This window comes from Podarcis cretensis, assembly GCF_951804945.1.
Source record: "Podarcis cretensis genome assembly, chromosome: 4".
Classification (NCBI taxonomy): domain Eukaryota; kingdom Metazoa; phylum Chordata; class Lepidosauria; order Squamata; family Lacertidae; genus Podarcis; species Podarcis cretensis.
The window spans coordinates 8,683,404-8,709,998 of record NC_137173.1 but is presented as its reverse complement, the minus strand read 5'-3'; the positions used below and the strand labels follow the sequence as shown (position 1 = coordinate 8,709,998).

The following is a 26,595-nucleotide window of genomic DNA, read 5'->3' as shown; positions in this document are numbered from 1 at the left end:
GAGGCAACAAGGTGATCCCCGCATCTGGAGCCAGGGCAGGCTCAGGCCCCTGACTCGGCCCAGCTGGTGCTTGTTGCAGGGGAACCTGTGCAGACTGGGACTCTTCAGGATCAGGCCCCAGACTTGGTTCAGGTGATGCCTGAGGCAAAGGATCTGGTGCGGACTGAGACTCCGCTGGTTCCAAGTCTGAGCCCACGTCCCAGGTCATCACAACTATCTGTGGGCAAACGCTGGTTTCCTCCGCCTGAGAGCGAGATGAGCGCCGCAACCCCATAGTTGCCTTTGACTGGACTTAACTATCCAGGGGTCCTTTACCTTTACCTTACTACCTGACATACAGAAGACATCTTAAGGCAGCCCTGTTCAGGGAAGTTTTTAATGTGTGACATTTTAGTGTATTTTTGGTCTCTGTGGAAGCCGCCCAGAGTGGCTGGGGAAACCCTGCCAGATGGGCGGGGTACAAATAATAAATTATTATTATTATTATTATTATTATTATTATTATTATTATTATTATTATCATTACCCCAAAACTTTTGCAAGCGCAAACAGTATTGTGTATAACCTCCCTGTTGCCATCATGAACACAAAATACCACGGATGCAGAAATAAAAGGACCTCTAGAGGGGTCCATAGTAAGTCCTACACAGGGCGGCAAAAGCCAGAGAGCAGCAGACTGGGGTGTTGGGCTGAATTTCACACTTGGGCTTGTTCTAAGTGGACAAGTCCTTTGGCTTTGCCTGCAGGGATCTAGTTAATTGATTCAATGTCTCGACCGCCATGCTCCTCGACACCTCAGCGCTTAGACCTGCGACATCTGTTCCTTAACGTGAACTCCAGGCCATCTCTGATCTCTCGCAGGCGGGTGAGTTTCACACGCCAGGAGTGAGGAAGAAGGCGGGGAGGAGGTTAACTGGCACCGAGAGATTTATCTGGGCGGAGAAATCCTGCGGAGAAACCAACATCCAGCAGAGACACTTTGAACTCTCTGGTGAAGCAAAGGGAGCTCGCCTCCATCAGGAGACCTGGGCATCTTGAAAAGTGATTCTCCACACACACACACCCCGTTTTTGCACATTTGGTCTGTGGTGGTGTGCAGTTGGAGGAAGAGCTTTCCTCTGGCGTTTAAGACCATCTCCTTTCTCTCTGACTTTTATTTTTACAAGCCAAAAGGCGCAGCTCTGTCGAGAATGGGGAAGATTCAAGAAGCAAACCCCTGGGAGATGCAGGCCGAGGGGAACCAAGATGGCCACCATCTCGAAATCTTTCTAACCTATCGCTGAACCAAATGCTTTCTCAGCTGTATATTTATATGAGAACAGAACCGGGGACAGGGAAACATTTTAAGGTCCATATTCCCTTTTGGGCCACCATTTGAGGGTCACATGCCAAAGCCATAGCTGTCAACTTTTCCCTTTTCTTGTGAGGAATCCTATTTGGAATAAGGGAATTTCCCTTAACAAAAGGGAAACGTTGACAGCTATGGCCAGAGGTGGGAAAGGGCCAGAAGCAAACATGGGTTGGGCAATGAATTTCATTTCATTTATTAGACTTATTTGTTGCTTGAGGGCCTCCAAGCGACTTTCAGCAAAAAAAAAGATATACATAATACCTTACAGAGGAAAAGTGTGGGAGGGGGAATATAATTCGTTAATACGTTAATATTTCACATAACATCATATCCACTTTTTAATGGATATTGGAGTTCCCTCCATTCAATTCAGAGAACTGCTCATCTATTCCAGTTTTCTGCTTCCTGTCATTTAACCAATTCCTGATCCAGGACCTGATTCCATGACCGCTAAGCTTACTCTCAAGTCCTTGTCGAAAGCTTTTTGAAAGCCCAAGTACAGTGGTATCTCGGGTTAAGAACTTAATTTGTTCTGGAGGTCCGTTCTTAACCTGAAACTGTTCTTAACCTGAAGCACCACTTTAGCTAATGGGGCCTCCCGCTGCCACCGCAAGATTTCTGTTCTCATCCTGAAGCAAAGTTCTTAACCCGAGATACTATTTCTGGGTTAGTGGAGTCTGTAACCTGAAGCGTCTGTAATCTGAAGCGTCTGTAACCCGAGGTACCACTGTACCTGTTGTCGGTCAGATCACCTCTATATGCTTGCTGACGCTCCCAAAGAACTCCTATAGCTTCATGAGATAGCACTTGTCCTTGCAGAAGCCACACTTGGCTTCATCCAGGCTTGTTCTTCTCTGTGGTTGGTTATTTTCTCTTCATAGAATAATAGAATAGGAGAGTTGGAACGGAACCAGAGATCATTTAGTGCAACCTTCTGAAAGGCAGGAATCTCAGCTCATGACAGATGGCCATCCAACCTCTGCTTAACAACCTTCAAGGAAGGAGAGTCCACAACCTCGCGAGGGAGACCATTCCACTGTCGAACAGCTCTTACTGTCAGAAAGTTCTTCCGTGTGTTGAGTTGGACTCTCATTTCTTGTAACTTGGTGCCATTGATTCGAGTCCTGCCCTCCAGACGTCCACCAGTTCCCCCAGGACAGACATTAAGCTAACTGGCTTATAATTTACAGGATCTCCCCTGAATTCCTTTTTTAAAAAATAAAAATTGATGTTGCATGATGTCAGAGCTGCCCAAGGTCCCAGCTCACAAAGGACCAACGCCAGTTCTTACTATATACAAAAGTCTTTATTAAGGTTCAGTTTCCATTTCAAAGCCGCGGCGTGCAGCTCTACGTCTCAATCCTAGACCGCTGAAGCTCCGTCTGAATCTCCTCCCCCTCGACACCAGTTCAAGACCCTAGCCTTGCTCCACCTCCTCCTCTGCTCCTTTCTCCTCTGGGTCCTTCTGCCCTCTGGGGTGTCGCCCTTTCTGGACTCTTCTGATGCTGATTCCCCGGATTCTTCCCCCTGCTTCCGGCGTGCTTTAGGACCTGGCTCCCAATCCGACCTCCCTGCTGTCCCGCGCTCCTGTACATTTGAACTTGGCGCGCGCGCCCAGCCGGCAACCTTCCTCCTGACCGCTACACTGCTCCTGTCACTGCTTCCCCCTTTGGGGGGGGTTGGCTGGGTCTGACTTCCCCTCCGTTCCCTCACTCAGCGATAGGGGCGTGGTCAGCCCTGCCTCATCTTCTCTCCCCACTGGAGGGGAAGCTGGCCCTGACACATGGGACTCTTCCCCCCCGCTACGCCCTGGTGGGGAAGCTGGTCCCGACCTCCAGCTGCTGCTTTGGGAGTCGCCGCTGGCCCCTTGCTTCTGGTGCGTCCTTCCCGGGACACCCCTTGCCCTGGCCATCGGTGCCCCCTTCTGGGAGTCTTCCGAATCGCTGGAGAAGCTCATGGAATCTCTCGGCCCACTGTCATACACCCCTACGCTGCCCTCGGATTGTTCCCCTTCACTCTCCACTTCCTCTCTCCCCTGTGCCTCTGCTCCTGAACCCCTGACACATGAGCTACATGTTTGCTCGATCCTTTCCATGGGAGGTACCTGCAGAAGGTATTCGTCTTCCAAAGCAACTACTCTATTCCGAACTTAAAAATGGAAAGTGTAATGCCGGTGGTCAACAAAAGAGGTTCAAAGACTCTCTCTAGGCAAATCTTTTAAAATGTAGTATAAACACCAACAGTTGGGAAACACTGACCTGCGAGCGCTCCAATAGGAGAACAGCCTTTACCAAAGGTATCATGGGCTTTGAAGACGCTCGAACTCAGGACAAAAGGGAGAAATGTGCTAAGAGAAAGACAACCCTCACCATGGAAAACCCTCATCATGATCAACTCCCGCCCGGAAACCTGTGTCCCCACTGTGGAAGGATGTGTGGATCCAGAAATGGCCTCCACAGTCACCAACAGACTCACTGTTAAAACCGTGTTTATGGAAGACAATCTTACTCGGCTACGAGTGATGGCCAGTGAAATATACTCACAGTCGAGTGTGGATTTCATGCTCTTTATTCAGCTCATAGTGGTGAGGAGGAATGGAAGTTCCCCTCCCCGAAATGTCTGCACATTATTTACACAATGGGCCCCATGCAGTGGCGTAGCGTGGGTTGTCAGCACCCGGGGCAAGGCAAGTAATTTGCACCCCCTAACCCGTGGATTTGCGCCCCCTAACCATAACCCCCAGATGTTGCACCCGGTGCGGCCGGCCCCCCCTGCACCCCCCACGCTACGCCACTGGCCCCATGTGATTAGCTAATTCCGGGATTCTCCTGTAGGCCAATCAGGTTGTGGATTCACTTCCACCTGGAGCTGGATTGGGTGGCGCCTGCGGACCAATCAGACTGCTGCATTCTGGATCCTATTGTTCTAGGACCAATCAGACAGCTGCATTCTGAATCCTATTGTTCTAGGACCAATCAGACTGCTGCATTCTGGATCCTATTGTTCTAAGACCAGTCAGACTGCTGCATTCTGAATCCTATTGTTCTAGGACCAATCAGACTGCTGCATTCTGGATCCTATTGTTCTAGGACCAATCAGACTGCTGCATTCTGGATCCTATTGTTCTAGGACCAATCAGACTGCTGCATTCTGAATCCTATTGTTCTAGGACCAATCAGACTGCTGCATTCTGGATCCTATTGTTCTAGGACCAATCAGACTGCTGCATTCTGAATCCTATTGTTCTAGGACCAATCAGACTGCTGCATTCTGGATCCTATTGTTCTAGGACCAATCAGACTGCTGCATTCTGGATCCTATTGTTCTAGGACCAATCAGACTGCTGCAATTTGGATCCTTTTCAACTCAGTACATAACAGCCAAAGAAGAGGAAGATCTACAGAAGGTCCTGGGATCAACAACTGGCACCTCCTGAGGGGGCTGTCCATGATCCCTGCTGGAAATCCGTTGCCAAGCACTGCAGAATCATTTTGAGCTAGATCGGGCAATAGCCTTGACTCAGAATGAAGCACTTTCCTATGATATATCCGTCAGCTCCTCCTTAAAAGTATCCTTCCACAGCTGGGCTCATAAGAATTGGCTGTGACAACGGCCCCGGGCCGTTCTGTCTGCTGATTAATTGGGCACTTAGCGCGGCGGGTGCTTCAGACAATGTGCAGGAATGGCTCCTGCACTGAGCAGCACTGAATCACGGCCCTGAGAACGGGGCCGGCTGAAGAAGAATAACACGGGCAGATTGCTTTATTAATTGATTGCTATTAAATCAGCCCGGCTGGGCGGGGCAGCTCTAACCTCTCCGATGCGAGGGCAAGCCATTTTTCTGCCTGCCTCCCCAGTCTGATAGAGATTAAGCCAGTGGGAAAGTTTCAAAAGTGGGGAGGGAGAGAGGGGAGAAAAATAAGTTTATTAGCGGTTTGTGATAGGAGTTGGACATACCTCTGACAAGTGGGCACTGGAAGGTACCAAAAGGAGGCAGATCTCTCAGCCTCGGCCCGTTTGCAGAGGTCTTTGTGACATTTCACTGGCTCCCTTCCACAGGCCTAGAGAAAAAGGTCAGCGTGACATTCCTGCTTCCATTTTTTAAAGTTATATCTTTTATATTCTGGGCGGGGCAAGGTGCCTGAGAAAGTGAGCTGGGAGACATTTTCCCTCCTTATTTCCTAATCCTGAAACCTGGGGATATCCTAGGAAGTTGAATGTCGGAAGGTTTAGGGAAGAAAGAACTAAGTGCTTTTTCACAGAGCGCATGGACTGGCCGAGTCCAGCATGCTCATAGGGATGCTGACTTTAAGCCCTACAGGTGGCGCTGTGGGTTAAACCACAGAGCCTAGGGCTTGCTGATCAGAAGGTTGGTGGTTCGAATCCCCGCAACGGGGTGAGCTACCGTTGCTCGGTCCCAGCTCCTGCCAACCTAGCAGTTCGAAAGCACGTCAAAGTGCAAGTAGATAAATAGGTACTGCTCCGGCGGGAAGGTAAACGGCATTTCCGTGCGCTGCTCTGGTTCACCAGAAGCGGCTTAGTCATGCTGGCCACATGACCCGGAAGCTGTACGCCGGCTCCCTTGGCCAATAAAGCAAGATGAGCACCAGAACCCCAGAGTCGGTCACGACTGGACCTAATGGTCAGGGGTCCCTTTACCTTTACCTAGAATCACAGAATTGTAGAGTTGGAAAGGACCACAAGCATCATCTAGTCCAACCCCCCTGCAGTGCAGGAACCCTTCGCCCAACATGGGGCTTGAACCCACAACCCTGAGATTGAAAGCCTCATGCTCTACCGACTGAGCTATACTTGCAAGCTTCTCAGTGACATCTGCCATTGTGTGAGAGCCAGTACAGTGGTGCCCCACAAGACGAATGCCTCGCAAGACGGAAAACCCGCTAGACGAAAGGGTTTTCCGTTTTGGAGGTGCTTCGCAAAACGAATTTCCCTATGGGCTTGCTTCGCAAGACGAAAATGTCTTGCGAGTTCCTGCGGGGTTTTTTCCCTCCCCCCCCCTTTTTCTAAGCCGCTAAGCTGCTTATCCGCTTATCCGCTAAGCCACTAAAGGTAAAGGTAAAGGTACCCCTGCCCGTACGGACCAGTCTTGACAGACTCTAGGGTTGGTGCGCCCATCTCACTTAAGAGGCCGGGGGCCAGCGCTGTCCGGAGACACTTCCGGGTCACGTGGCCAGCGTGACAAAGCTGCATCTGGCGAGCCAGCGCAGCACACGGAAAAGCCGTTTACCTTCCCGCCAGTAAGCGGTCCCTATTTATCTACTTGCACCCAGGGGTGCTTTCGAACTGCTAGGTTGGCAGGCACTGGGACCAAGCAGTGGGAGCGCACCCCGCCGCGGGGATTCGAACCGCCGACCTTCCGATCGGCAAGCCCTAGGCACTGAGGCTTTTACCCACCGCTAAACCGCTAATAGCACTAATCTGCTAAGCCGTCAATGGGCTTGCTTCGCAAGACGAAAAAACCGCTAGACGAAGAGACTGGCGGAACGGATTCTTTTCGTCTTGTGAGGCACCACTGTATGGTGTCATGGTTAGAGCAGCCTTTATCTCAACCTCAGGTCTCCAGATATTGAAAACTATGACTCCCATGATCCATGGCCAGGTGTGGTGGGTGTTGTAGTCCAGCAACATCTGAGGATCCGAGATTGGAAAAGGCTGGGTAGTGTGTCAGACGAGAGCCCGGGGGGAGACCAGAGTTCAAATCTCTACTCAGCTATGAAGCTTGCTAGATGGCCTCCTCTCAGGCCTACCTCACAGGGTTCTTGTGGGGATAAAACTCCCAACAACAGGGGGATACTTCTGCTCTCCTGGGTGAATCTTTCATTGTGCGAACTCTGCGAAAAGGGCGTGCATGAGTCCTGGAATGTGGACAGCTATTTCTGAGGCTTGTGTCACTAATTGACTGATACTGTTTCCACGGGAGACCGGGAGACGACGTGGAGGCACCATGGCCTATGTCTCCCTGGCAGTATCCCAACTAAAACAAGGAGGGGAAGAACCATGTACACGACCTCAAGCTCCTTGGAGGAAAAGGTGGGATTTAAATAAACAATAAACCACCATTGCTGGGGAGAAGATATAAGACTAGATGACTACCAGACGAGAGCCAGTGTGATGTAGTGGTTGAGAGCGATAGACTCGTAATCTGGTGAACCGGGTTCGCTTCCCTGCTCCTCCACATGCAGCTGCTGGGTGACCTTGGGCCAGTCACACTCACCTCATAGAGTGTTTGTTGTGGGGGAGGAAGGGAAAGGAGAATGTTAGCCACTTTGAGACTCCTTCAGGTAGTGAAAAAGCGGGAGATCAAATCCAAACTCTTCTTCTTCTACTACTTGATCTGAATCAGCAGAAAAGGTCTTCTTTTCTTACGCCCCTTCACATTCATATCTATGTATAGATATCATATCTATACAAGTATAGATGAATCATTTGAGTTACGGTTGGTGCATGTCAGAAGCAGGTGTCAGAAGTGGGTCAGAAATAAATCACATTGAATTATGTGAAGTCTTTATTAGACAAAACACGCTGCTCAGAAGGGCCAGGCTTAGTGAGCATGGGAACTATTGTGGGGACTCAAGGTCCCTGCCTTCCCACAGCTGTCTATGCTGCTGCCTCCTCTCCCAGGTCCTTCCCAAGCAATCTGAGACTCGGCCAGTGTCTCTGCTCCTCCCTCTTCATACCTCTTCCGGTTCTGGGAAACCAGGGCGGGGGAGCTTGTCGCAGCAGGAGGGGGAGACACCCTGTTTTCTTTAGCAGGCTGACCTATCTCTGCCTCTTCTGCTTCCTCTTCTACTTCTGGACTGCTCTCTGCCACTGACTCTCCCTGCTCACTTAACCCAGTTCTGACACCTTCTTCTCCCTCTGACTACTCATCGTTGTCCCACCACTCCTCTGAATCCAGCCAGCCCATGGCTTTGCATAGTCTGAAGAAAGTGGCCGAGGACAATACTAGAACCCAATTGTGGGCCATGCAACGAAGCTGAAATGTTAGAAGATTTGGGGCAAGCTTCTTCAGACAGCACATAGATATGAACACCCATCTTAAACTGTGGTCCCCAGAACTGGACACAGTATTCCAGGTGGGGTCTGCCCAAGTCAGAGGAGAGTGGTACTGTTACTTCCCTTTATCTGGACACCATATTTCCCTCAATGCCACCTAGAACTGCAAAGTACATGTATTTAACAGCACTGGACCCATAACTGACATCCCCTATGGCAATCTATGCAAAACTCCCCTGCAGTGTGCTCTAGAAGCTATCAATGAGGACTTTTTGAGTAGGGTTTTCCAACAATCTGTGAACACCCCCTGCCAACATGACTACCACCTAGCCAGCATTTAAATCATTTGCTAACCAAAATATCACGGGAGACTTGGTTAAATGCTCATCTGTATAGTGAAAGGGATGCGGGTGGTGCTGTGGTCTAAACCACTGAGCCTCTTGGGCTTGCTGATTGGAAGGTCGGCAGTTTGAATCCCCGCGACGGGGTGAGCTCCCGTTGCTCGGTCCCAGCTCCTGCTAACCTAGCAATTCGAAAGCACACCAGTGCAAGTACCACTGCAGGAAATTAAAGTGGTGTTTCCATGCGCTCTGGCTTCCATCACAGTGTCTCATTGTGGCAGAAGCAGTTTAGTCACACTGGCCACATGACCCAGAAAGCTGTCTGTCAACAAACGGCAGCTCCCTCGGCCTGAAAGCAAGATGAGTGCCACAACCCCATAGTCGCCTTTGACTGGACTTAACCATCCAGGGGTCCCTGACCTTTTTACCTTTTGTATAGTGAAAGCACACACAGTGAAAGCAGAGTCTTTTCTGCAGTGGTGCCATGGAATGCCCTCCTATGGACTTTTGCCAACTGTCTTCACGGCTCACCTGTAGACGGTTAATTAAAGCAAACCCGTCTTTGTATGTGTCCAAGATGGATCTCAGATTTCAAGGCTGCTGCCATCGACACTCAACCCATTTTCATTTCATTTAGCAGCGTTATCCTATCAGTCTTGTTTCGGCAATCTGTTTCCCTTGCTGACTTGTAAGTTTATACCGTATTTTTTGCTCTATAAGACTCACTTTTTCCCTCCTAAAAAGTAAGGGGAAATGTGTGTGCGTCTTATGGAGCAAATGCAGGCTGCACAGCTATCCCAGAAGCCAGAACAGCAAGAGGGATTGCTGCTTTCGCTGCGCAGAGATCCCTCTTGCTGTTCTGGCTTCTGAGATCCAGAATATATTTTTTCTTGTTTTCCTCCTCCAAAAACTATGTGCGTCTTGTGGTCTGGTGCGTCTTATAGAGTGGAAAATACGGTACATCACCGCAGCTTGGTTTGATCATTGGCAGTGAAGCAGTGAAGCGATGCAGCAAATTAATGGTGTACCCAGCCTGTTTCAGGATCTGGACTTGAGATGTTAACTTTGGCCCTCCTTTGGCTTCCAGATATTTAAAGAAGGACAATAGCTCAGTGGCAGAAGAACTGTTTGGAATGCAGCAGGTCCCTGCCAGTCAGTGTGAAGATAATATTGAGCTAAATGGACCAATGATCTGATTTGGTAAAGGCAGCATCTACTGTTCCTTTCTTTGAGCAGCTACAGTGGTACCTTGGTACTCAAACGCCTTGGCTCCCAAAGACTGAAAACCCAGAAGTAAGTGTTTTCAAAGGTGTTTTGGAAGCTGAACGTCTGATGCAGCTGTCAGCTATTGTTTACAGGGCACCTGCAGAAATCAGAAGCTGCGCCTTGGTTTTCGAACATTTCAGAAGTCAATCAGACTTCCAGAACGGATTAAGTTTGGTGCTTTTGTTTTTGCTATTTATTTTGCATTTTTGTTTTTCAGGCTTTTTTGGATAATTTGTTTTTGTGACTGTGTGGAACCCAGTTCAGCTACTGATAGATTGTGTGGCTGCGGAAATGGATAAAAGCCCCCCATCCAAACAATGACTATCATCAGTGCAGGTAAGAAAAAAATAATTTTTATTTTGATCATCTACAATACTGTCTTATTTATTATATAGTGCAGTACATTGATTATTGTATTGTATTATTATTGCTTTCATTTTATGGATCAGTGGTCTTGTTAGATAGTAAAATTCATGTTAAATTGCTGTTTTAGGGGTTGTTTTTAAAAGTCTGGAACGGATTAATCTGTTTTGCATTACTTTCTATGGGAAAGCATGCCTTGGTTTTGGAACGCTTTGGTTTTGGAACGGACTTTCGGAATGGATTAAGTTTGAGAACCAAGGTACTACTGTACTTACCGTATTTTTTGCTCCATAAGACTCACTTTTTCCCTCCTAAAAAGTAAGGAGAAATGTGTGTGCATCTTATGGAGTGAATGCAGGCTGTGCAGCTATCCCAGAAGCCAGAACAGCAAGTGAGTGAATGCAGGCTGCACAGTGATCCCTCTTGTTGTTCTGGCTTCTGAGATTCAAAATATTTTTTTTCTTGTTTTCCTCCTCAAAAACTAGGTGCGTCTTATGGCCTGGTGCGTCTTATAGAGCGAAAAATACGGTACCTTTGGTCTCCAGCCAAGTCTTCTTCCTCGACGGATGCAGCCGGTCTTTCCCAAACCACACCTTCATCCTGAGATGTTCTGAGCTTCATCTAAAGAGGTTTCGATCTAAATTTAAGAGCCCAGCCTATGAAAGGTACCAAAGCCCTCTAAAAAGTCCTTTTCTATAGACACCATTCCTTCCGCAGAGCAGGGTACCCCAATGCCACCTTGTGGCCACTTTAGGAACTGTCCGATTTTTGGGGTCACAGGAAAACATCATCAGCGTTATTACCAGGAAGATTAATTACCATCGCAACGGCGTCTGGGCCTCCTGATGAAATATTTTGCAGGCTATTGCTCCCAGGAGAGAAGCTCTGTTTGCTGATTTATTTTAAACGCAACTCGGTCATCGAAGTATCTTTGGAGATGCCACAGGTCTTAATTTCCTCCCCGCACCCCCCGGTCTCTTGACAACGTACAATAAATTTCCATTGGGCTTTTGATATAGCGAGGAAGTCCTTGACGAGGCCAAGAAAAATGTCAGGGGCAATTAAGCCGTGTGGCATTATCGGCCCCGGCGGAAAAGCACTTTCGCCTCTCTTTGGAATGCTGATAGCGACGGAGAACCTCTCTGCTCAAATGAAGGAACGAGGCTCAAATGGTAGCAATTATTATAGGTCCCTCCCGGGGTCCCCATATATCTTATGATAATGGAACATTGTCTGGCTGACTTTTTTTCAAGGGTGGGGGAGGAGAGGGGAACGTAGGAAGACAATGATTCATTACAAGAAAGCCATGTTTTCCCATAGATGAGGGTTTCCCAAACTTGGGACTCCAGCTGTTTGTGGACTACCATCATCCCTTTAAAGCCCTTCGCGGCCTAGGACCGCCTCTCCTGGTATGCCTTACGGAGGACCTTAAGGTCCATAAATAGCAACACCCTATAGGTCCCTAAAGAAGTCCGATTAGCCTCAACCAGAGCCAGCGCCTTTTCAACACTGGCCCCAGCCTGGTGGAATGCTCTGTCTCATGAGACCAGGGCCCTGCAGGATCTGATTTTTTTTCCGCAGGGCCTGTAAGACAGAGTTGTTCCGCCTGGCCTTTGGCTTGGAATCAGCTTGATCCCCTTCCCCTCTATCCTCTCTTTTTTTTCCTTTTTCCATTTGTGATGGAACTCCTATTTGGGGTCTTCCCTGGCTTTTTTCTGGCCCACATAGGACCAGTCTGGAAAGTTAGCCTTGGTGAAGACTTGATGTTTTCACCCCCCAAAAAGTTTTTGAGTTTCTGCTGAAATGAGGCTACATTTTAATGTTGTATTTTAATCTTGTTTTTTATGTTGTATTTCAATCAATTGTTTTATATCTGGTGTAGCCGCCCTGAACCCGGTCTTGGCTGGGGATGGTGGGGTATAAATAATTTTTTTAATTATTATTATTATTATCCACTACTAGCTGGACCAGCGGTCAGGAAAGCTCTGCCACAGATGGCAGCCTCCACCGTGTCATTGTTGCAAAAGCCACAGACCTGCAGCGTGGTCGAACGATACATCATTTTCATATAATTTTCCTTCAATGTGCAGCACAGCATGCCAAATTGTTAGGGGCGATGGGAGCTTTAGTCTGAAGACCCACAGATTCCTCATCCCTCTCTTATGCAAAAAAGAAAAGAAAAAAAGATTAAAAACAAGAAGTCCTAAGCTCCAGCCACTCTCTCAGTGCAGTAAAAAATTCAATTTCCCGCAGCCCCTGCCTAAGTCCTCCCTGCTGTGTAGGCACAAGCCCTCTTCACTCCGCCATCTGCCTCTCGGCATGTCTTCCACTTCCCGCTCCAATCCTGCTCCAGAGATCACCCAGGGCAGGAACCCGCTGTCACCAGAGGTCAAAACCAGCCCCGGGCATATAAAGGATTTTAGGAAGATGCTTGTTCCCTTTCAAGTTGACTCCCCATCTCCCAACGCGCCCATTAGCTGTTTTTTGCCTTTAATAAATTTCCAAGGTCTGTGACCTTGGGAAACCTCCGCAGAGGAGCCTGCTTCTCTGCCTGTGTTCAGGAAATTGCTGTCATTTTTCACTCCCCACGAGAGTGGCACCACGGTATGGCTTCTGTTGGGCACAGCACAGCAACCAAGGGGTATTTAGGCTGGCACTGGACAGGCAGCTCCAGAATTTCACCGGCACCAACTTGGTGAAAGCGTTGCAGAGTCTCCGTAGCCAGGAGTGAAATCCCGGCTAGGGATCTCTCAATCCCTAGCAAATTTGGTAACAGAGACTTGCCTTGATAGAGCATTTTTTCTTCTGCTTTCTTTGCACCACCAGAAAGAGAGGCTGCCAAATTCCACCCCGAGTTTTGGCTGAGGTGGCTGTTTCCCAAACTTGGATCTTCAGCTGCTTTTTGGACTACAGCTCCCATCACCCAGTGGTCAGATGATGGGAATTGTAGTCCGAAAACAGCTGGAGACCCAAGTTTGGAAAAACACTGCTGTAGAGAGTAGCAGCTTAGGAGCTCGGCCAGAAAGATATGGGTTCAAAAACAGACTGCGAGGTTTAGGAAAGCACTGTGTGGTGGTGAAAGACTTCATCTTCTTGAGAACTGACTCTCTCTTTTCTTTTTAAAAAAGCATGTTTCTAGACCTTATTGTTGCAACGTTTGGGTGTGGGATGCGCCCCTCTCCAGATTTTTTTAGACTTGAGCTCTCAGCCAGTGTAGCTAACTGCTGCGGGTCCTGGGAGTTGCAGTATAACAATGTCTGGAAGGCCGCACGTTCCCCAAACCTGTTAAGAACATAAGAAAACCCTTGGCCTGCATTCCATTCTCACTGTGGATAACCAGGTAGCTGCTCTGAGCCCGGCCTCGGCCGGGGAAGACGGGATACAAATAATTTTTTATGATTCTTAATATTATTAGTACCTCTAGGAAAGGCCCAAGCAGGAACTGAAAGCAGCAGCACTCTTGCTGCTTGTGATTCTGCAACTGGTACATTTGGGAGAGATTCAGGTAGATAGCCGTGTTGGTCTGACACAGTCTAAATATATATAAAAATAAAAAAATTGTCCAGTAGCACCTTAGAGACCAACTAAGTTTGTTCTTGGTATAAGCTTTCGTATGCTTGCACACTTATTCAGATACAGTGGTACCTCGGGTTACAGACGCTTCAGGTTACAGACTCCACTAACCCAGAAATAGTACCTCGGGTTAAGAACTTTGCTTCAGGATGAGAACAGAAATCACGTGGCGGCAGCGGGAGGCCCCATTAGCTAAAGTGCTACCTCAGGTTAAGAACAGTTTCAGGTTAAGAACGGACCTCCGGAACAAATTAAGTTCCTAACCCGAGGTACCACTGTACCAAGCTAAGGGACATGGGTGGCACTGTGGTCTAAACCACAGAGCCTCTTGGGCTTGCTGATCGGAAGGTTGGCGGTTCAAATCCCCGCGACGGGGTGAGCTCCCGTTGCTCGGTCCCTGCTCCTGCCAGCCTAGCAGTTCAAAAGCACGTCAAAGTGCAAGTAGATAAATAGGCACCGCTCCGGCGGGAAGGTAAACGGTGTTTCCATGTGCAGCTCTGGTTCGCCAGAAGCGGCTTAGTCATGCTGATCTCAGCCAATATAGTGAGATGAGCGCCACAACCTCAGAGTTGGTCACGACTGAACCTAATGGTCAGGGATCCCTTTACCTTTACCAGACCTACAATAAGAGTTTTATTCGCCAATTCTTTGGTGATCAGCCTTCTTTATGGTCCAATGGTTAAACGTAAAACCCAGTAAACATTTGAAAACAAACAAACAGTTGGGGCCACTGGCAGTTGGAATCCAGCCATTTTTGCCTGATCCAGCAGGTTCGTCTTACGTTCCTGTGTCTCGTCATGTGAGGCAGTGTTGGCCACAGCATATTTCCATGTTAAGAAGCCCATGGATGACGCTTTCGCATGAGATTCACCCTCCCACTTCTCTTTCCATCGCACGAGCAAATTCAGAAGAGATGATTGCTTTTCCCATTAGGCAATTCCCGCCCACCTTCCCTGCCAGGCTGATTAATACCAGGGATGGATATTTCAGCAATCATGTCATCTCCAGCCCGTCACAACCGTTTCTTGCAGTCTCGACCAGGAGGAAGAAGGGACAGGTATACAAACGGCTGCCAAGTCTAAGCGCTAAGGCAGGCCGAGTCGCGGCAAGGCGATTTGGAGAACTGGAAGAGATACCAGCCGGCGCATCCAGAAAAATCGGATTGTGCATTAGTTTGAGGGTTTGGCAGTTAAACCTTCTGGTTCTGATTACCCCTGGACTGCAAATACTCATTTTAAAATGTATTTATTTGACGTACTTCTTGGCCCACGCTTCAGCCGCAAGAAGGCTCCCCGGGCAGTTCACAGAGGGAAGGAAGAAGGAAGTCTCTGCCCTCAGGCTTACAGCCGGAAAGTCATGGCACAAAAGGAAAAGCGGATGGGAGGGAGGAGGGGGGAAAGCAAACTTAAGTCACAAAATTTGTATAAATGGACAGCAGGAATTGAATTGGTTCAAGGAGAGAAGAGTGCAAGTTCGTGGTCTTCCACTTGAGCCAATAGAGTCCCTTACTTTGCTAGAGACTGATGAAACAGCTGTTGCCAGGATACAGTTCAGGGATGTGCTAGATGGAGCTGGAAGCATTCCTTCTGCTAACATGAATTTAGCTCCTTTGAGGGTCTTTTGTTTCAAATTATTATTATTATTATTATTATTATTATTATTATTATTATTATTATTATTATTATTACTATTACCCTGCCCATCTGGCTGGGTATCCCCAGCCACTCTGGGCAGCTCCCAACAGAATATTAAAAACACGATAATACATCAAACGTTTAAGACTTCCCTAAACAGGGCTGCCTTCGGATGTCTTCTAAAAGTCAGGTAGTGGATCATTTCCTTGACATCTGATGGGAGAGCGTTCCACAGGGCGGGCGCCACCACCGAGAAGGCCCTCTGCTTGGTTGCCTGTAACCTCACTCCCATGAGGGAACCGCCAGAAGGCCCTCAGAGCTGGACCTCAGTGTCCGGGTTGAACAATGGGAGTAGAGACGCTCCTTCAGGTCTACTGGTCCGAGGCCATTTAGGGCTTTCAAGGTCAGCACCAACACTTTGAATTGTGCTTGGAAACGTACTGGGAGCCAATGTAGGTCTTTCAGGACTGGTGTTATATGGTCTCTCAGCTACATTAGTAAAAAATAATAATAACCACAGTGTTTTGAATGCATTGCCAATATGCAACACCAGATGGCGCTGTAGAGCACAAAACTTTTCTATGCAATTTTACATAGCGTTTTTTTCTTTCTTTTGTTATGACAACTTAATTTACGACTTATTTATAGCGACTTATTTATAGCGGCTTTCTCCTCCCAAGGAGAATCTCGTACACTAATTTGAACACAGACACTTCAACTCACTCGAAAGACGTCAATGTCTGGAACAAAAAGGCCTTCAATTTCAGGGGCCATTATTGTTAAAAAAAAATAAAAAATATTCCTGTTCTCTTTCCATGTTCCTTAATCCCTTCTCCTTCATCTAAAGTAAACGTAGAGAAGGCTCATTGATGCATTTAAACTGGCTGCTTCAGGGTGCTTTTAGGCAATGATGATCGATTCCATATGTTAAATTGCACCTTACAGTAACATGTTGCGGCTATTAGCTTAAGTCCCTGACTCTGCATTTCTGATCACCATTAATTATTTTGATGATAGCCATGGCTCACTTCCACAGGATAGGAGGAGAAAACAGAGCATCAGCTATTAAATATGTAGGATTCACACATCTGCAGAAATCAAAGCTGGCCAATATGGTGTCCTCTAGATGTTTTTGGGACTCCAACTCCCATCAGCCTCAGCCAGCATGGTGAGGGGTGATGGGAACTGTAGTCCAACAAAAACCATCTGGAAGGCCATCACATTGGCTAGGTAAAGGTAAAGGGACCCCTGACCATTAGGTCCAGTCGTGGCCGACTCTGGGGTTGCGGTGCTCATCTCGCTTTATTGGCCGAGAGAGCCGGTGTTTGTCCGCAGACAACTTCCAGATCATGTGGCCAGCATGACTAAGCCGCTTCTGGCAAACCAGAGCAGCACACGGAAATGCCGTTTACCTTCCTGCCAGAGCCGGTACCTATTTATCTACTTGCACTTTGACGTGCTTTCGAACTGCTAGGTTGGCAGGAGCAGGGACCGAGCAACGGAGCTCACCTCGTCATGGGGATTCAAACTGCCGACCTACTGATTGGCAAGTCCTAGGCTCTGTGGTTTAACCCACAGCGCCACCATACTACCCTGAACACGTCCGATATCATCTGATCACATTGGCTACCCGCACATAAAAAGCTGTGTTGGCCGTATACCTTGAGATTAAAAACACGAGGATCGAAACCACGTAGTTCCATAACATTCAGTTTCTTCAGAGCTTATGTTCTGCTTTCCAAAGCAACACTGAACACAAAAACCAGGGGGGGGGGGACCTTATCTAAAATAGTAAATCAGAGCCCCATACAGGTCTCTTTGAATAGGAGAGCCAATAAACACATTTACCACCCAAATCTGCTCTAAAATGAATTTTAGAGTAACGGTTGTCATTTTCTCCTAGAATACCCTGACTTGAAATCGTGATGCTAAGCAGCATTTCAGGGGAATTTAAATGTTGCCCAGTTTCTGAGACAAGCTGACGGAGGGGGGTTAAGTATTGTGGAAATCTACCTTGCCCCCCAAAAAAACATCCCATAATGCAAAAGAGAGGCCAGTTCCACATCCCGCACGACCCAGCCTTCTAAGCATGTTTGGCTCAGCTTTAATAGTGTATATAAAAATGATAAATTATACTTTGGGAAAAATGCTCATTTGACACGATGTTTGGAAAGATGGAGAGGACCCCGAAACGGCCTCGATATTTCTCAACGAACTGGGATTTCCTTCGAGTAAACAGGCGCGGGTTGGGGCCTCTCAGCAAACCGAAGGCTGCCCTAAGGTTTTGGAGATGGGACCGCGTCCATAAACACCATTTTCAGCCCGCTGGTAAACCCTGAAATTCCAGCTGTTTCCTGGGAATAAACACTGACACTACTTATTAAAATTAAGCTCTTACCTGGAGACGTATTTTCCGAAGCCTTTGCTTCGAGGGCTAATCTCCTCCTCTTCGACTCGCCAGCAGGAAATCCAGCCGCCCAATGGAGGGGTTAGCGGTAACAAATTTATTGCGCAGCCTAACCCTGACCGTCAATTTGGATTACGGCATAAAAATAAGCTTGTGTCTTAATATACCCTGGGGCGGCTTCTCAGGAACTCAGGACTGAGGCTAGCCAGATAGCAAAGGGAGAAATCCTGCAACAATCAGGGCTCAGTGTCCCTGACAATAAGGGATGGATGCGAGTTTGCCGCTTCTTCCTGCCTTCCTCCTCCCTTTCTCAACTGCCCTGTTGTGAAATTGACAAATATCCCAAGGGCTGTCACGTGAGAAATGGAGAAAGCTTGTTTTCTCCTGCTCTGGACGATAGGACTCGAACCCGTGGCTTCCAGTTACGAGAAAGGATATTCCGACTCAACATCAGCAAGAACTTTCATGGGCTGTTCAGCTATGTAACGGTCTCCCTTGGGAGCTGGCGGAATCTCCTTCATTGGCCATCTGTCCTGGATGCTTTCGCTAAGAGGCTCAGCAAGTTTAGACCACAGTGCCACCCGTGTCCCTTACCTTGGTACAGTGATACCTCTGGTTAAGAACTTAATTCGTTCCAGAGGTCCGTTCTTAACCTGAAACCGTTCTTAACCTGAAGCACCACTTTAGCTAATGGGGCCTCCCGCTGCCGCCGCCATTCAATTTCTGTTCTCATCCTGAAGCAAAGTTCTTAACCCGAGGTGCTACAGTGGTGCCCCGCAAGACAAACGCCTCGCAAGACGGAAAACCCGCTAGACGAAAGGGTTTTCCGTTTTGGAGGTGCTTCGCAAAACGAATTTCCCTATGGGCTTGCTTCACAAGACGAAAATGTCTTGCGAGTTCCTGCGGGTTTTTTTCCCTTCCCCCCTTTTTCTAAGCCGCTAAGCCGGTTATCAGCTGATCCGCTAAGCTGCTAAGCCGCTTATCACTGATCCGCTAAGCCACTAAAAGCCGCTAAACCGCTAATAGCGCTAATCCGCTAAGCCGTCAATGGGCTTGCTTTGCAAGACAAAAAAACCGCAAGACTAAGAGACTCGCGGAACGGATTAATTTCGTCTTGCGAGACATCCACTGTATTTGTGGGTTAGTGGAGTCTGTAACCTGAAGTGTCTGTAACCTGAAGCGTCTGTAACCCGAGGTACCACTGTACATACATTTAATAAAGAAATAACAAATAAAGATAGAAACTGTCAGCAGGCGACAGTGGCCATGGCCCAGGAAACGGCTTCGACTGGCTGGCTAAAGCAGCTGAGGGGAGCCGATGGGTTTCAAACCCTCAGTGAGTTAGGGACTTCTCCTGCATGTGTAGACAGGCACTGGTGGACGAGTGGACGAGACCAATAGGGGGTCCAAGAGTCAAGAAGGCTGTTTCTGCACATGCTGTAGAATCCATACCTGCTGCTTTGGGGGACATCTTTGGGAGAAGAAAAGCTTGTGGAGTAAACCCTACACAAATCCGGAGCGGAGTCCCTAAGGCGGTTGGATTGTGCCTTGTACGTCTCCTTCCATCAACACCTGCAGCCCAACTGGTGCCAAACGTCTTGCTCTGCATTCCTTTGGATCACATCAGTGGTGTCTCAGAAATCTAGGACCTTCATAGTGTTCAGGCTTGCACGGCAGAGAGGAGGAGCACTCCATTGTCTTTCAAGACAGGAGGATGCCAACAATTCCTCCCTTTTAATATCACTGCGATGTGATGACTAACAGATGGGCAATGGAAGTGTGATCCTGCGAGAGCCCTGGAGGCAAAGAATCTTCTGTTCATTCCTCGCTGGTCTCAAGAACTTGCTGCCTTTCTACAACTGAACGTGTATCTTATCATTAATCTCTTTTCAGTCTCTATTCAGACATATGGACTGCTTATTATATTAATAAATGTAAAGGTAAAGGGACCCCTGGCCATTATGTGGACGACTCTGGGGTTGCGGCGCTCATCTCGCTTTATTGACCGAGGGAGCCGGCGTACGGCTTCCGGGTCATGGGCCAGCATGACTGAGCCACTTCTGGCGAAGCAGAGCAGCATACAGAAATGCCGTTTACCTTCCCGCCGGAGCGGTACCTATTTATCTACTTGCACTTTGACGTGCTTTTGAACTGCTAGGTTGGCAGGAGCAGAGACCGAGCAACGGGAGCTCACCCCGTCACGGGGATTCGAACTGCCGACCTTCTGATCGGCAAGTCCTAGGTTCTGTGGTTTAACCCACAGCGCCACCCGCGTCACTATTATATTAATATAAATGTTTAAATAAGGATCACTGTTAATGACTGTGTGTGTGTGTGTGTGTGTGTGTGTGTGTGTGTGTACACATGTGTGTCTAAATACTGCCTTGTTTATTTTCCATTGTCACAAGTTTTTGAGGTGCATCGACCAGACCTGCTCACAGCAATCCAAGTGCGGCCATACAGCATTGTAATACAGGAAACTTCCTTTCCAAGCTAATTATTCCTAACATGGGATTTACCTTTTTCATGGCTCCTGAAGATGGGGTCGAGGTTTCCTTCATGCTACTTACTACAATCCCATGTTCCTTTTCATGGTCAGTCTTAGCTGGTTCAGATTCTATTCACCTATTTCTGATGCCAGAAGGATCCCCGTCGCACCTTAAGCTGAATTGCATTTGTCGTTTTAATGGCCAATTCACCCACTTTGCAGAGACCCTCCTGGAGCCCTTTGCAATCTCCTTTTCTGATTTTTATCATTCCGAACTTTTGGGTGACACAGTTCAGCCACCACCCCTCTTTACTCGAGGCATATACCACTTCACATCAGCTAAAGATTATTTCTCGACTGCTTTTGTTGTCTGGATACATCAGAAGCAAATGTGGGGGGTTTGGCAGGGGGGCAGAGACATACCGTTGCCTGGATCTCAGGAAGTGCTGGAAGATTAAGAAAACCTGCCTCCATGTGCGAACATCCCATTTCCACACTCCATAAAGCTCCACAAACCCATATGGCACCTTGCACCAGAATGCTCTGTGGGTCTGTTATTCCAGCTGCGCGGCATCTCTGGAAGAAGGTCCAAAAAGCGATGCATAGCCTTAACTAGAGAAGGAAACATGGAATCATAGTGTTGGAAAGTACCCCCAAAGGCCATCTAGTCCAGCCCCCTGGAATGCAGGAATTGGTCACACGCTTTCTGTTCGAAAACCTCCATTAGCTGTGCCACCAACCTCTGAGATCTGTCCAGTGGTACCCGAGAAGTCAAGAGATTTCACACAGACTTCTTTATCCTGATCTTTGACACCCAAGACATGTGGCCTTAGGACCAACCCTATTATTGTGAATGAAATATGTCTGAACTGTTTTTTAAATTAAATTGTTGTAACCTGCCCTGGGATCTGCGGGTGAAGGGCAAGTCAGAGACAAAGGAATAATGGTAGTAGCAGTCATCTTGTTGTAAAAGGTAAAGGACCCCTGGACGGTTAAGTCCAGTCAAAAGCGACTATGGGGTTGCGGCGTTCATCTCGCTTTCAGGCCAAGGGAGCTGGCGTTTGTCCACAGACAGCTTTCTGGGCCATGTGGCCAGCAGGACTAAACCGCTTCTGATGCAACGGAACACCGTGATGGAAACTAAAGCACACGGAAATGCTGTTTATCTTCCCGCCACAGTGGTACCTATTTATCTACTTGCGCTGGTGTGCTTTCGAACTGCTAGGTTGGCAGGAGCTGGGAGCTCACCCCGTCACAGGGATTCGAACTGCCGACCTTCTAATCGGCAAGCCCAAGAGGCTCAGTTGTTTAGACCACAGCGCCACCCACGTCCCTGTTTCTTGTTGTACAAGTGAACTGCCAGCATAGTATTATGGTTAGAGTGTTCGACTAGGACCTGGGAGACCAGGGTTCGAATCCCCACTCGGCCATGAAGATCACTGAGACATTGGGCAGTCACTGCCTCTTGCCCTAACCAATCTCCCAGGATTGTAAGCAGGAGATTAAATGAGGGGGAGAACCATGTTATGTCACACTGAGCTCCTTGGAGAAAAAAGTGGGGGGATATAAATGCAAGTAACTATAACAGAATTGGATATAATCTTTACTATTTGGTTCCTCGCAAATGCACGTTGAAGGAGATGACGACGACAGACTGAATAGATTACATGGGTGGAAGACAAATGAACAGACTCGTCTGGCAGACGCACAGCAGTGCGATCTATGCTCCAAAACCTTGGGCGAGATTCAGGTCGCTTACAGGGGTGCAGCCTCGTTGGCTGTGGGCCAGCTGGCAGTTCCCCATTCATCACTTTGCGATGGCAACAATAGCAGAACCGAGTGCCAGTATTCAAGCCTGAATGAACAGCCTTGGAGCAGGCAGAGCAGAAAGACCCTTCGTATCTGCTTTCATCTTGGAAACACAATGTTCTCCTAAAACAGGGCTCCCTCCTGCATGTATCGCTGGAAGTCGACGAGAAATGAGAAATATTAAGGCGCCTATGGGGGATGCTTTGATCTCTGCAAATTCCTCCAGGCAGTGACCTAAGCCACGTTTCAGACACATGTGCGTATTGAAACTCCGCTATCCGCAAGACTTCACACTTCTCTGAACGTTGCAAGGCGGTTCGAAACGTATCAAAGTACGTGATTTGGTATTATGATGCAGAAATGGAATGATGGGTTTTTTTAAAAACCAAAAACATGTACAAGTTACTTGGACTGGCAGTATGACAGATTTGGCCTCCCCTAGATGTAGATGTAGACTGGATTATTGTAACTCGCTCTACGTGGGGCTGCCCTTGAGACTGACCCAGAAACTCCAGCGGGTGCAGAATGCCGCGGTGAGACTCCTTATGGGGTCCTCACCGTGGGATCACATTCACCAGTGCTATACTAGCTACACTGGCTCCCAGTGGAGTACAGGATCAGGTTTAAGGTGCTGGTTTTAACCTTTAAAGCCCTATACGGCCTAGGACCCTCGTACCTATGGGACCGCCTGCTATGTCCCGTGGAGGACCTTACAGTCTTCAAATAAAAACATCTTGGAGATCCCGGGCCACAGGGAGGTTAGGCTGGTCTCAATCAGAGCCAGGGCTTTTTTGGCTGTGGCTCCAATCTGGTGGAACACTGTCACAAGAGACGAGGGCCCTGAAGGACTTGACATCTTTCCGCAGGGCCTGCAAGACAGAGCTGTTCCACCAGGCCTTTGGCCAAGGCACAGCCTGACCCCCTCCTTTGGTAATTCTTCACAGAACTATAGCCCAATGGTTGCCATCAATTTGATTTGAACTGATTTTATAATGAACTGATTTTATAATGCTGTATTATTTTAATGTTGTTAGCCGCTTTGAGCCCGGCTTCGGCTGGGGAGGGCGGGATATAAATTAAATATTATTATTATTATTATTATTATTATTATTATTATTATTATTCCCGTCTACTGGTTTCTCAGGGCTGGCTGGGGCTTATGGGAGTACAGAACAGCTGGAAGTCTCCATACCAAGGAAGGTTAAATGAAAGCAACACAATTGATCTCAATACAGTTGTACACGGCCTGCCAGAGCTACCAAGAGTGTGCCCATTTGTCCTCCATGTTCCGCTGTTTCCTTAACAGTTGGCTTCAACTCTGTTACGATGTCTGCCAAATGCGCAAGAGCAAAGGTTCAAAGGAGCAGGCAAGCCGAGGGAAGAAGTTGTCAGGCACCACACCATGAAGTAAATTAAACTTTTATTCTGCTATACATATATATATATTTATTTATTTATATTTATATATATATTTATTTGTGAGCTCACAACCGAGCCCAGACATCGGTATACAATGTAGAAAGCGAGAGCCAGGCACACCTGAACTCCAAAAAACAATAAAAATAATAAATGCATATCGTCGGGAATCTCAAGCAGACCACAAAATCCGCTTGTATGTTAGTGCAGTTGGAAACACATGCCCCAGTGGCAAACTACCTCATCTGGAGTCGAACTTGCTCCACTGGAAAAAAAACAAATTGTTGGACAGCTCCAGTTGAGAAGTACAGAAGGTTTGGTTGATTTGCCCCACCTCAACCAAATGAAATTGTTATTAAGTATGGCCAACAGCAAGCACTATTAAGAGTCCATTCACATCATCTCAAAACCTATTGCACTGTATATATAACATCTGGCTTGCGTGTTTGTATACTGCTTCACAGATTGATAGGGTCTGGGGGGAAATAATCAATGTGCCTATGGATTGATTTATTGCAGTTTGCTGGTCCCATGAGACACACCTGTAGCCCCAAGTGCTCCAGAGAGCTACTAAACTGCAGAAGCAGCGTCTTCAGTTTTTGAGGTCTGGCTTGAGTGCCAGAACTGTATTTCTTCCTAAACTAGCCACACAGCGATAAGGTTGGGGTAAGACCGAAGCCTATAGGGCTTCCCTCTCCCATCACCACCCCCACTCAAATTTTCTACCTAGAAGCAATGGGAGCAATACGCCGGGCACATCTCCTGCACATGACCTACTGAAATGCATGGGGCGCTTACTGGGCCGTGCGCAGTGACTGACGCCGGCAAGAGTGGCGCAGGAAGGAAGGAAGGAGATAACATTGTGAAGGGAGAGGCATTCTTACTGGATTTGACAGGGAATCTTGCCCCTGAAGCAGGAAGGGCGGCAAGACCTGGAAGAAGGCAAAAAGCTGTTGAGGAGGAGAGAGAACGTGTGTCGAACGGCGCACACATTCACCCCTGTATGTCTTCAGCTAAGTGTTTGACTTAATTTTCCTCCACCCCAACCTGTCAAAGGGCTGAAAGAAATGTAAAACTTAAAAGCAGACAATGCTCCAGTGGCCTGATCCAATTGCCAGAGCAATCTGTAAATACTAGGAAAACCAGGAGAGGAAGCAGCAGAGGTTTACCTGGACTGTGGCGAGACCATGATTGTGTGTAACCCAAATCTACTTCCCAAAAACTATAAAGACAGTTCTCTTCTCTCCCCCGCCCACCCACCCAATTCCACCCGATAACTGATCAGGGATTACGAGTGCAAGTTTTATCTTCATTCCAGATACATAGTTTTCACCTTGTGAAACGTGGCACCACTTCCGCCGCGTCCAAAAAAAGCTCACTTGTCAGAACCCTTCCGCGGCCTGCGGAACGTGGGGGCGTCCTTGTTCAGAGCACAAATCCTCCGGGAAAACTCTTCGAATTCCCCCAAGACTTGGTCATCGCACTCCACCGCCACGGCGTGGTCCACCGGGATGTAGTTAAAGGCTTCGAGCTGGTCTCCGGTGCCGAAGCCCGTCGCTTCCATGCCCATGATCTCTTCCGCCTGCTCAACCGTGCAGAGAAGGTCGGCACCGAGGGCGCCGCGGAAGGCACACAGCTGGTCACTGGTGGCCGCGCTGGGGCGCTCACTGGGCAACGCCGCGCCATTTATTGCACGAGAGGGTCCCAGGAAAGACTCCTGCTGGTCTCGGGAGGTGTTTGGGCCCCTGTTTTCGCCGTTCAAGCTGTGGCACAGGTCCCCTCCCTTTTTGTTTTCTTTCGAGAAGTCAATGGAGGTATCTAAAGAGGAGGATAAAGACCCGGCCTTCTTATTCGGCTCCCCCGCAATGGCAATGGGCTGTGTTAAAGCAGAGTTGTAACTCGGAGGAGGAGTCTTGTACTGAAGTCTCTCGTTCTCAGAGTTGGCCCGTTTTCGGAGTCCCTTGTCTGGAGAAGGATGGCTGCTGGTGAACCCAATATCCAAACCCCCAAACGCAGAACTCTGCCTCTTTGGAACTGGAATGGCGCTGGAAATGTGGTGCCGATCACTATGGGGAGAAATGATAAAGACAGTGAAAGGTTATCTCACTGCTAAGGTCAGTGGAATCTGGTTCATCCCTTCCAGATTTGCAATTACAATTTCTTATTTTAGTAATAGAAGAGGAAGAGGAAGAAGAGTTTGGATTTGATATCCCGCTTTATCACTACCCGAAGGAGTCTCAAAGCGGCTAACATTCTCCTTTCCCTTCCTCCCCCACAACAAACACTCTGTGAGGTGAGTGGGGCTGAGAGACTTCAGAGAAGTGTGACTGGCCCAAGGCCACCCGGCAGCTGCATGTGGAGGAGCGGGGAAGCGAACCCGGTTCACCAGATTATGAGTCTACCACTCTTAACCACTACACCACACTGGCTCTCCATATAGGCATCTATGTAGGCTCACTATTTAATTTCTACGCCATTGGAGCATTATAGCTTCCTGTTATCCTTGCCACAAAACCATGAAGAAAGGCATGCAGCAAGAAAACAGTGACTTCTACCTGGCTTTGCAATTCAGTGGAGATCTGAGCCCAAGTTTCTTACATGAAAGCTGCACTCCCTATCCATTGCACCACCGTTTAGTATTGTTTTGTTTTAGTTCATTTATGAGGCTCAAAAGCTAAGGGTGGCACTGAATGTATGGCTATGGGGCAGGCGAGAGGGGAAACCTCACTAATCGTATGCCAATTTACCAGCAACATAGTCACAGTCACTCCCAACTTGATCCAACTTGGCCAGGTTTTAAACTTTTACAGAAGTCCCAAGCTTATTTGAAGTCCTGGTACCCTGAAAGCTTGCACGTTCTGATGTTAACAGACAGTGCCACATGCAAGCCTCAACTTTGGATTCTGCATCCTAAGCCATTCGCTTTTGCT

At 48.0% G+C, this 26,595-nt stretch overlaps 1 protein-coding gene across 1 annotated transcript in view; it reads right to left on the bottom strand.

Moving 5' to 3' along the window:
* Nucleotides 1-23,652: 23,652 nt before the first annotated feature.
* Nucleotides 23,653-26,595, bottom strand: part of UVRAG (UV radiation resistance associated) — a 92,373-nt gene continuing 89,430 nt past the window's right edge. The window contains exon 15 of the mRNA XM_079973745.1: nucleotides 23,653-25,731. Coding sequence (XP_079829871.1) covers nucleotides 25,041-25,731 — 691 coding nt within the window. The 3' untranslated portion in view covers nucleotides 23,653-25,040. The remainder of the gene's footprint in view (nucleotides 25,732-26,595) is intronic.